Source organism: Clarias gariepinus, chromosome 15 (assembly GCF_024256425.1).
Source record: "Clarias gariepinus isolate MV-2021 ecotype Netherlands chromosome 15, CGAR_prim_01v2, whole genome shotgun sequence".
Taxonomy (NCBI): Eukaryota; Metazoa; Chordata; class Actinopteri; order Siluriformes; family Clariidae; genus Clarias; species Clarias gariepinus.
Genome location: NC_071114.1, coordinates 27,065,606 through 27,077,634, shown reverse-complemented (window position 1 = coordinate 27,077,634; position 12,029 = coordinate 27,065,606). Strand labels below are relative to the sequence as shown.

At 38.1% G+C, this 12,029-nt stretch overlaps 1 protein-coding gene across 1 annotated transcript; it reads left to right on the top strand.

Moving 5' to 3' along the window:
• Window positions 1–1,563: 1,563 nt before the first annotated feature.
• On the top strand, window positions 1,564–10,151 carry dhodh (dihydroorotate dehydrogenase). Its single transcript, XM_053513050.1, has 9 exons — window positions 1,564–1,629; window positions 2,967–3,179; window positions 3,432–3,631; window positions 7,147–7,229; window positions 7,348–7,535; window positions 8,202–8,315; window positions 9,125–9,278; window positions 9,484–9,643; window positions 9,718–10,151. Exons 1-9 carry the CDS (start codon window positions 1,606–1,608, stop codon window positions 9,797–9,799), a joined length of 1,218 nt encoding a protein of 405 aa, XP_053369025.1. The 5' UTR covers window positions 1,564–1,605; the 3' UTR covers window positions 9,800–10,151.
• Window positions 10,152–12,029: the final 1,878 nt, after the last annotated feature.

Here is a 12,029-nt window from a genome sequence, read left to right as displayed (position 1 = left end):
AACTGATGTTTTAAAAGGCTCGTGAGGATGAAATAATTATTAATTAATCAAGCCCTGATGCATAAAAACATGGAACTGCAGGAGGGTGTACTTTCTTATGCACATGCTTGTAACAGGGCTTACATTGTCATAAATAGTATGCCAAAGAGACAAACTGCATTATTAGTTTGTTTCTTTAATCGCACATATTTACAGTTTTTCTCAGTCGCTTTGGTGCGTTTCTCAGATCAGAATTAAAATTCTCATAACTATTAGTTCAACCTCCACAACATTTAGTCATTTGTGCACATCATAGTAGCAATTTCTCCTTTCTCTGAACAAACTGCAAATGATTTTGGACATGTATCAGTAGCTTTCATACATTTCTCTGCTGTTTTTTGACATTTCCATTTGATTATGTCATGTCAGTCAAAATTAATTATACTTATGGATGCTGAATAGTCGTTCTTAATAAAACTAATAGTCTTACTTTCATTGCTTGAGTCATTACACACAAAATTGTTGAACTAGTTATCAAATGTCAAATATTAGTCATCTGTCAAGCAAATTCTATACCTTTCTTTATCGTTTTTTTCCTGGAAATGTCTCCTAAATTGAACAATTGTTCTTAGGTGAATTTCAGCTTGATTTGATCTCAGGTGAATTAACCGGCATCCACATGAGCAAATGGCCCTGCTAGCAGCCATGGATGCAGCATGTGACAACATGACAGCAGAGTCCTGCAGAGGATGGATTCGCCACTCCAGGAGATACTTTCCTCGCTGCATTGCGAGGGATAACATCCGTTGTGATGTAGATGAAAATATGTGGCCAGACAGACAGGAACGTCTGGATGTGCCAGAATGATTTACTGTATGTACCTGTATGTTACAGTACTGTACAATACTGTATGTACTGTTACATGTACTGTATATTGTTCACATTTGTGCACAGCTCTACCAAAAGGGTGATTTTATGTTTACATGTATTCTACAGTAAACAAGTAGCATATTTTTCTTTTGCACAATGCTGTAGAATTACAAACACTTCTATGCAGTAAAAATGTAAAACGTACGTATTTAGTGTCTCGGTTACTCCCAAAACTCCCATAACATCTACAGTAACTTTACTGCATGTTTCAAATGGCTGTACAAGTAGGGCATAGTGCTGTCTTGAGCATTTTCAGGTGTCACCAAATATTTTTGCAATGGAAAACACTGAAATTATAAACTGTCATAGTGAAAACATGACAAAGCCATTTGACTATCTTGTTCATAAAGATGGTGTCAAGACTTTTCATTTTGATGGCACTGACAGTTTCATTGACATGAATACTTGCTTTTGAGGAATGGATTATCAATTTTGAGCATGTGATGTGCTTTTGCAGGCTATCCACTAGGTTTTGCAGTTTGCACTAATTGTTTTGAGAAATGCACTAACTGCTGTGCAAATGTTAATAGAAACGCACCAAAGCGACTGAGAAAAACTGTAATGTAGTGGTAAGTGACACTGATTTATATTCTGAAGTGAAAAACCCAGGACTCCGTGCGTCGCTCTAAAATATCGCGAGAGTTCGCGAGAGTTGCGTACAGACACGTGGACACGCCTCCGGTGTTGACAGCGTGAATGGCCATGGCGGGACAGCTCAAGGTAAATCAGCATGCATGTCTTAAACACAACCATAATGCTAATGCTAAGTCCTGCAAATACTATTATGTTCAGGTGAAGCACTATACAGCTGGTCGTGTTCAACCCATGGATTAATATTAGACATAACATGAGTTTTATGGTCCATCTTTGTCCATCTGTCTTGTGTTAATTCATCTCACGGAATTTTCATAATTCCGAGGCTATTATCTGTGAATTTTGATAACTTTTATAAACACGCGCAGACAATACTGAAGCTGACTAAATAATGTTCTTCCGCCATGTGATGCCTCTACCTTGTGCGCATGCGCAGCACGTGGTTCAGTGACGTGGTTCTCTCGATACTACTGGACTATTGCCACGGCGATATGTGACTCAGCACGATTTACGTCGGTTTTACAAATCAGAACACTTTCAGTAAAGTTTGTGGTAATCCTAATTAATTCCATATAGTCCTATAAATAAGGTTTAAGTCCCTTTTATATTGCACATGAAGAGTGTCAGGTATTCCAAAAAAGTCACCCAGAGTGCATTCCTGTCCCACGCCCAGTGTTCCCAGGACAGACTCTGGGTTCTGCCATGACCTCAGCCAGAATAAACGAGTCACTGCTGATATAATGACACTATTAAGATGTACAAGGGGCGTTCAAGTCAAACTGGGATTTTTGATTGTGCAGAATAACAGAAACACCGTTATTTCAGTAAAAAAAAAAAAAAAACTTTATTGTTTTGATTTCTCTATATAATCCCTTGCTACACTAATGCACTTATGTTAGACTCATGCTTGGATACCATCGAGGTGGAAAGTTTTCTCAATACGCCAGAATTATGATCAGACTGCCTGCTCCACGTCTAAAACACTGGCCTCCCAGGAACTCCTTTAATCTTCCAGACATGTGGAAATGTCTTGGAGCGAGGTCAGGACTGTACGGTGGACGTGGGAATAACTCCCAGCTAAGTTCCTGTAATGTGCAAGTGGTGTTGGTGAATAAGTGTGCGCACATTTCTCACAGACAGATGCGTCTCTTTTGCAAGTTGGCAACAAGTTTTCCGTTGATTTTCCAGAATCAGGCGGCCCACTCACTGAATGTTCACAGAAACGACTGCAGTTTGCTTCGAGCCACCTCGGCCGGGATTGTCATTCACAGACGTACGGCTTTGCGGCTGAGGGTGTCATTACTGTACTTTGTTTGAAGGCATATAGGCTCTATATGTTTGTCAGTTTCATACCTTCATTCACAAGTTTGACTTGAATGGCCCTCCTAGAAAGGAATCATTTTTAGGTAAAAGTTAAACCTAATTCTTTTCAGTTTAGTCATACTTCTTTGTTTCCAACACAGAAGCGTCTGAAGGATGCAGTAAAGATCCTGGGATGTGGCAGCACCCTATTCCTAGGATACCTTACTGCGTCTGGGGACGAGCGTTTCTATGCTACTACGCTCATGCCGGTGCTGCAAAGGCTTGTGGGAGCAGAAACAGCCCACGTCATGGCCGTGCGCTTACTCAGCCTAGGCGTGTTGCCGAGAAGTCGCTACCAGGATCCTGAATCACTGGTGGGTGTGCAAAAATAACATATACATTTCTGTTAACATAAATACAATTTGTTTTGTTATTGTCGATTCCTATAATTATCGTAAATGACAAAGGTCAGACTAGCTGATGTATATTTAACAGCCTAATCATTGGATTATTGTTTCTTTCCTAAAAGAAAAGTTTGATACAGTTTGACATGCATGATGTGACGTAGTGTACCATGCCTTAGCAATATTATTTAAATCTGATATGTTTTTTGTTTGGTAAACCAGGCGGTAAATGTAATGGGACGGAGGTTCAGGAATCCTGTTGGGATGGCGGCAGGCTTTGATAAGCATGGTGAGGCAGTGGATGCTCTGTATCGGCTGGGCTTCGGCTTTGTCGAGGTGGGTACGATCACCCCAAAACCACAGGAGGGAAATCCAAAACCCCGTGTGTTCAGACTTGTGGCTGACCAGGCAGTTATTAACAGGTATGAGGCATTACAGCACATTTTATTTGCTTTCCTTTCTGCTGCCTGGCCTGCCACATTGAAGTGTTCCTGTTTTTGATGATCCGAAACACAGCCAGTCAACCAAAAACAAGGTTGCTCTAATCCTGGTGATAGCCCTCGAGCTGTTAACTTAAATCTTATTAGTCAGAAGGAGTTGATTACCTATGACATTAGTACCAGCTGTAAGTTAAACCACAAGTTTTATATAAATGCACTCATTCTAATAGGCTATTGTTTATTGTGGGTGCTCTGTGTAACATTTATGGAAGGAGTCTCCAGTGATTTTCTGTCCTCATAAAGTGCTGACATTGATTATATTTCTTTAACAGCATGCAAAGTATTTTATTTGATCGTACAGACTTTATAAGATAGCGAAAAGAGCTAAGAAGCAGGCGGAAGCATGCCAGACGTATCCAAGTAATAGTTCGCAGTAGAATAATGATGAATGCAAAACATTTAAAGTGTAAATAATCTTTGCATGAAGATGTGACCTGCTGCTTGAGAATGCTTGGATTGTGTTCTGCCGCACCTTCAAGTTGCTTTGGGTAAACATGTAAAAGTGCCAAAAGGCATAAATGTAAACATGTTTTGCTGAATTTAAAATGTCACGCTAATGTCATAATGGCAAGAAATCGTTACAAATCTGAAAATCCTGCATACAACCACGTCCTGGAGTAGTATTATTTAAAACTCCTGTCCGTGTGACTTGTGAGTTCGTGACTAGCTTTGACGAACACAGGACACTACGGTCATCGATTCCATTCTGGCAAGATCCTCATAGGCGTGTTAAGCGTACGAGATACCGCTCTTGACGTAAACGTGTGCAGTGTGTATGCACTCCTGGTTTTGAAAGGCAAATTCTCTATTTGGCATGCATACTGCATAAGTTTTGAAAAAAAGGTGCCCTTAGATGTGACACTCTGGAAATCTGAAGTGACCATGATCGTTTAAAAACACTATACTTTACTTTATGAATAAAGTACAAATGATCTTAATTAGTGGCTCAGTTGTGCAACATCCTTAGAAAATCTTTCGGTTACAAAATTAAATTTTAATAAAGGTTTGGCTCGACATGTACCTAGTGAGAAATGCAAACCATTGAAAATTTCAATGTGAAAGTGTAAAAAGTGTATATTAACTATAAAAATAAATATATTTTTTAAGACAAAAAAAACACTGTTATATATATATACACACACACACACACACAGGTTGTTTTTTGGAAGTGCTGTGGAGTGGTACAGTGATGAGTGCCTGCATGGTGAAGGCTCCATGCCAGTTTGGAGCTGCATTTCTGCTAATGGAGTTGGAGAGCTGGCCAGGATTACTGGCGTCCTCAATGCTTAGAAATACAGGCAGATAAATATCCATCGTGCAAGACCATCAAAGAGGCGTCTGATTGGCCGAAAATATATTCTGCAGGACGACAACGACCCGAAACATACAGCCAATGCCATTAAGAACTATCTTCAGCATGGGAGGAGTCCTGCTCAACACCATCAAGTCTGTCAGGGATTACATGAAGAGACAGAAGCATCTGAGGTCGACTACATCCACCGAGGAGCTGTGGTTAGTTCTCCAAGATGTTTGGAACAATTTAATTTACATTCTAGAACAATACTGGAGATTTAAAAACTATAAAATAACACATATGGCTTTAGGTAATGGAATAACAACAACAACAGGCAGTTGTTATTTTGAGACATGAAGGTCAGCTGATCTGGAGCAATTCAAAACAGTATTGTCAAGTGCAAAACCCATCAAGCACCATGATGAACTGGCTCTCAGGAAGACCATCCCAGGAAAGCGAGACCAAAACTGGGCTTTGAATAAAGGGGATTATTGTATATTTTGAATGTGTGTGTGTGTGTATGTGTGTGCGCCAACTGTTGTAGATTTTATTATTATTATTTTTATGATTTCTTATTCTGTATCAGTTATTAGCAAGTTTAGAATTCTTTCCTTTTTCTTTCATTTTTTTTGTTTATGAATGTATCCTTTTTCTATTTAAATTTCAAAGCAGCATATCTTCTCATCCCGTTGGCCGAGGCAACAAAACCTGTATGTTACTTTTAAGCTCGGGCCAAACGCACCTGTGAAAACCCAATTAAAATTCGTTCAGTAGTTTTCACGTGATTCGTGCACAAACAAACAGACAGACAAAATATACACAGCAGACAAAATCTGATGTCCTCCCAGATAATTTGTTTGCAAATGTCTTCAGTGTACAGACATGTCAAATTTACAGTGATGAAGGGATCGAACTCTGGGACCTGAAGGTGCAAGTTGATGACCATTAAGGCACCATGTCCCACACATTTCTCACACACAGGCACATTTTCACACACACTCACACATTTACACACACACATTTACACACACACTTACACATTTACACACACACATTTACACACACACACACACACACACACACACACACACACACACACACACACACACTCACACATTTACACACACACTCACACATTTACACACACACATTTACACACACACACACACACACACACACACACACACACACACACACACACACACTCTCTCTTACTGACCTCCACACCCACACTAATGTCCGGTCTGACATTAAATATGGCCTTTAGCTTTACGGTTTATTTGCCTCGACTCAAATTGGTGGGGAAAATAAGATATTTGCATTCGATTAGTTGCTACGGAAACCAGTGATTGATGAATCTTAACGACTGTGGAAGGTGTTTGCTTTGCGAAAATTTCAACAGCAATCAAAATATTATCACGCTTTCAGGGTGAAAGGAAAAGAAATGACGTCAACCAGTTTAAAGATTAATACACAATACACTTAGATAAAGTCCAGAGTCGGACGCGTTCATTGATTACACAGTGGGGTTTTATGAGCAGAAATGTTTTACCTGAAAAATACTCAGGCTAAATGCAAACATTCCTTGATTTTAGATATGATTCACAAAGAGTGTTGTTTTTATTTTGTATCCTTGGTGATCAATATTATTGCTTATATTGTACTCTTTATATCATGATATTTTTCTTATATTATGGACACAATATGGCTTTGAAAACAAGAATAGAAGATTGTGTATGTGTGAGACAGTGTGAGTGTGTGTGTGGGTGAGAGTGTGTGTCTCTCTTCTGATGGTCAAATGATAGCAACAATGATGGAACAACAATGTTTTTATAGGAAACACAATATTACACTTTGTCTGCATACAGTAATTTAATTAATTTGTAATAAGAAGCATAGATACATTCTTCTATAAGAGAACCACAATGTATAAGTCCATCATAGCTATGCATCATATTATAGAAATGATAAGGTGTTAGAATAATTGCATTAGTAGAAACCTGTGATAAGTCTATTAGAGCTGATACAGAAAATTAATTAACACTGTTAACGAACAGTATAAAAATGTACATATCCTTTCACTAAACTTGTGATACTAATTTAGTAATTATGACATTAATAATTGTGTATGTACGTCCTTCAGATATGGCTTCAACAGCTGTGGCATTGTAGCTGTTCAGGAGAGATTAAAAGCTAGAGAAGGAGTTCAGTCTGAGCTCACAAAAGGTAAACCTGAGACATCTTAACTTTATTATGAACTTAAAAACCATAGAGCAGTCGCTATTTTTCATTATTATTTTAGAAGAACTGTTGCACTTTAGACAGAATTATTATACAATTTCAGCCGGCAGACCGCTAGGCATCAACCTGGGGAAGAACAAGCAGTCCACTGATGCCGTGGCTGATTACCTGGAGGGAGTGAGGATGCTTGGCCCCCTCGCTGACTATCTGGTTGTAAACGTGAGCAGTCCGAACACGCCAGGCCTCAGAGACCTACAGGGAAAGACAGAACTGCGCCATCTTCTGAGCCAGGTACAGTAGAGCTTGGTTAGCAAATGCAAAATGACTGTCCTTGACCGTGAAGGATTGACTTGTTTCAAGAACGACGAACCATGCTACGTTTTGGATTATGTGATGTAAGGAGAACTGTTTTATATGCAGCCTATATTGCAAAAAAAAAAAAAAAAGGAAATGGACAGGAATCATACATCACTCTTTTTATTTTTCTTCTTGTTTTTATTCATTTTTTGATATTCAGTGTGCAGTGCTATTGACATCAGAAATTTGCAACAAGAACAACGCAAAAAAATGTGTAACAGCTTCCGTACCAAAAAAAATTTAATTTTAATCAACTGTATCTTGAAAGCTTGGATAAGATTTTTAAATAAACTTTGTGTGTATGTGTGTATGCCCTGCGATGGATTGGCACCCTGTCACCATGCCTTGTACCCTAAGCCTCCTGCAATAGGCTCCAGGCCCCCGCGACCCTGAATGCAGGATAAAGCGGTATAGACAATGAGTGAGTGAGTGAGTGAGTGGCTAAACAATGGAACGTTTTTACTTTAACGCTTCTGTTTTGTTAAAGTTATCGATTGTACATGATGATGGAGAATTAAGTGCAAAAATGAAGTCTTGAAGCCATCATAACCATTATACTGAGCAAAACAGTTCATGTCTGTGTTTTGATTGCAAACTCAGGTCCTGAAAGCGAGAGACTGTCTGCAAGGAACGAATCGGCCACCGGTGATGGTTAAGATCGCTCCGGATCTCTCCCAGCAGGACAAGCAGGACATTGCAGAGGTCATCACAGAGGTCAGTTGAATCTTTGCACGATTTAATTATTTTGACATGTAATGCGATTTTTACCTAATGTATATGTAACTATTCTATTGATCATTTTGTATTCATACGTATTTATCTTGGCTAACACCAAATAATGCACAAATAGTCCTATTCAGAAGATGTTTGGCAATAATTATTTATCACCCCAAAAGTATATAAAATTAGTTTGATTGATACTTACATTATTGAAAACACTACATAGTAGTGACTTGAGTATGTTTATATTACTTGTTATTATAATTAAATAAATTATAATTAAATACACAGATTTTATTTGTGATTTTATGAGCTTAATTCTAAACATCTAATCCCAAACAAACATAAATTGGCGGTTGTCCATACAACTTTTTTCTCTGTCTTCATTTAAAAAACAAGGCAGCTAAAAATACAATGTGCATTGTTGCACACCACACATGTGTGCCCTCTTGTGGTGCACAATGTAATAGATTAGCAAGCTAAGGAGAAACGTTATTCAAAACAAACATTATTGATTAGTGAATTCTTAACCGGCCATTTAATTGTTAACTTTCCTAATATAATGTATACTACTGGACATTCACTTAGTACTTAGTGCATGTTAGTGGTACTTTATACTTTATAAAATCCTGTTTGTAAAATGTAAAGCAATTAAATTTGATTGGTTTACTCAGTTTCTATATTTGCAACTCCATTAGTAGTGTCTTCTGTAATTGAAATGACAGGCCCCAATAGTTCAGTCATATTATTTCTGTTGTTGTGTCTGCATGACTGCTTTTTAAAAAAATATTTTTATGCATCAGCTTGGTGTGGATGGTTTAATTGTCACCAACACCACAGTGTCCAGGCCAGAGACTCTGCAGGACCACAACAGGAACGAGGTGGGAGGTCTGAGCGGGCAGCCTCTTAAAGACCTGTCCACTAACACAGTACGGGAAATGTACACCTTAACGGAAGGTAAAAAAAAAAAACTAACTTTTTTGCTTGAAGAAAAAAAAAATTTAACTTGTATAACTTTAATGTATTTAAATTAGGAACAATTAGCTGCACACGCACAAAACCAATTCTACTTACTTCAACTATTTGTTTCTCCAAGCTGTTTTTATTAGTTCTTAACCTCTTTTAAAGCATTAACTCTGATAACAAACATTGACTGCTGTAGGCAAGGTGCCCATAGTTGGTGTAGGTGGAGTGGCTAGCGGACAGGATGCCCTGGATAAGATTCGTGCCGGAGCATCTTTGGTTCAGCTCTACACAGCGCTGGTGTATCGGGGTCCTCCAGTCGTAACCAAGATCAAACGGGAACTCCATGAGCTCTTAACGTAAGTACACATTACCAGTCCATTTTTTCGCCCTGTTTTCATGAAATGTTCTTATTTTTGTGTGTCTTTTACAGGGAGCAAGGATTCAATAGTGTATCAGAAGCAGTAGGTGCTGATCACAGGATGCCTCATTGTGTGGCATCATCACACCCATGAGGAGCAACAGTAAATCAGGCTCTAAAGCACTGCTTGTGTGTAACTTACCAGCTCAGATTGGTGTTGGATGCTGGAGTCTGACACATGGGCACGTGAGCTAAAATGTTTAATCGTGGGCCAGTATGGAATTGAAAATGTTTGGGTATACGAGGTGACGTGATGAAGCTCAGGTCAAGTTTTAGAAGTGCGATCCAAGACGGAGTGCTATCATAACATACTGTAACATAGGACAGAGACTCATTCCTGAACATTAAACAAGCTGACCATGGATCAGCGTTTGTAATGGATTGGTGATGTGCCTTGTGAGATTTGTATATTGTAATAGGAATATAATAAATGTCATATAAAAGTACACTTGCGGTTGGCATCCAAATCTGTTAGAAAATTTGTCCTGTGACATTTAATTGTGGGGTTGAATGAAACTTCTTTGACTAACTGTTTATTTTATTGTTTACTGCCTTACCCACAATGCTGGTGAACAGTGATGCTACGAAATTAAGCTAGGGCTAGGCAATTAATCAAGGGCTAGGCAAAAAGAATCAAAACTGACATTCAGAACCTCTAATGGACGTAATCTTTAAAAAAAAAAATTCTTCCTTTGCACTGCGATCTCTACAAGTGAATTAGAATTTGTTGAAATATAGAAGCTAACAACTATGATAAATTCATAAAGGTGCTACAGTATAGTTTTATAACCTGAGCTTTAAAGTATGATGAAATTAAGTTGTTTTTGAAGGTTTATACTTTTGTATTTTAAAGTACACAATAGCATGCTCGATCAATATAATTTTGGAAAATGAATAGCTGGTGCAATTGTGAGGCAATTTCCTTTTTTTTTTTAGGGCTTCTTTGCAGGATCCACAAAGCTATTTCCTGAAAAAAACCCTTTCTTTCACTGTAATTTGTCCTTGCAGTCTACACAAAGTCACAAATGGAGGCCACACTTGCATTATCTTTAAGATTAAGTGTTGTCAGTTTCATAATGATGGAACACCTCATCTCATCCAGATCTCTTTCTTTTCTTCTCTGAGATAGAGAGAGCAGTTTGGACAAATAGCCTGCAGTGCTTTATTAAAGAACTAATGCCCTCATAAGTCCTGCTTTTGACATTTCCTGGATTGGATTGTCACTAACTTAGAAGTTTAAACATCTACTGTAACACCTCTCTTTAAGCGTTGCATGGTGAGAGAGTGTGATGGTGAGAGTGTATGTGAAGATGCTGAAACTTTTAAAGTGTTTAAACCTTAAATGAGTCAGAGATTTTTTTTTTACCTTGATTTAGCTGTTCCAAAAGCGTCTCTTCCTTTTCTAGCTCCAGGTTAAAGGAGAGCTATTATGTAAAATTCACTTTTTAGTCATTTTTGGCCATTCAAATAAGGTTCCTATATTTGCGTGCAGAGAAAAACTGTGACAAAATATTTCATGTACAGTGCCATAAAAAAAGTATTTCCCCCCTTCTACAGTAAGTACAAGAAAATACAAAATGCATTAAAAATGTGTTTTAAAGGATTTTATTTTTTATGGGGAAAAAAGCTGTCCACATCTACCTGTTCCTGTGTTGAAAAAAGGAATTGCCACCCTTTGCTAAATCATGAATAAACTGTGATTTTTTTAAAAGCCAACTTAAATTTCACTCGCCACACCCAGGCCTGATTACTGCCAGACCTGATGAATCAAGAAATCACTTAAATAGAACCTGTCTGACAAAGTGAAGCTGGCTAAAATATCTAAAAACAAACAAACAAAAAAAGCAAAATGCTTGAACAGATAAGAATCAAAGTAATTGACATTTGTCAGTCGGGATAGAGTTACAAAGCCATTTCTAAGACTTTGGGACGCATCCAGGAGCTCATAAAAAAACCTTGCCTCAATAAGGTCAGACGGAGCGAAAATGCTATCGATGGGAAAGTTCCCAGGTGAAAGCCACTGCTGACCAAAACAAATATGAAGGCTTGTCTCACTGTTGCCAAAAAACAGCTTGATTATCCCCAGTATTGTGGGCAAATATTCTGTAGAATGATGTGGGATGCTGCAGGCTTGGATAGCTTTTTTCCCTTAATAAATGAAATCATTATTTAAAAACTCCACAGTTGTTAGATGATCTGAATCATTTAGGTGTGACACATGCAAAAAAAATGAATAAATAAACAAACAGAGCAAGAAAGAAGGGAAATACTTTTTTACAGCACTGTATTTTTGTAAGTACAGTTCCCCTAATGTGACCTCATAT

Bases quoted from the DNA above. Each gene is read 5' to 3' on its own strand.
- dhodh (XM_053513050.1), top strand. From the start codon at position 1,606: ATGGCCATGGCGGGACAGCTCAAG. The intron at 7,536-8,201 runs GTACAGTAGAGC...TTGCAAACTCAG, and splicing joins TGCGCCATCTTCTGAGCCAG to GTCCTGAAAGCGAGAGACTG. The intron at 9,644-9,717 runs GTAAGTACACAT...TGTCTTTTACAG, and splicing joins GAACTCCATGAGCTCTTAAC to GGAGCAAGGATTCAATAGTG.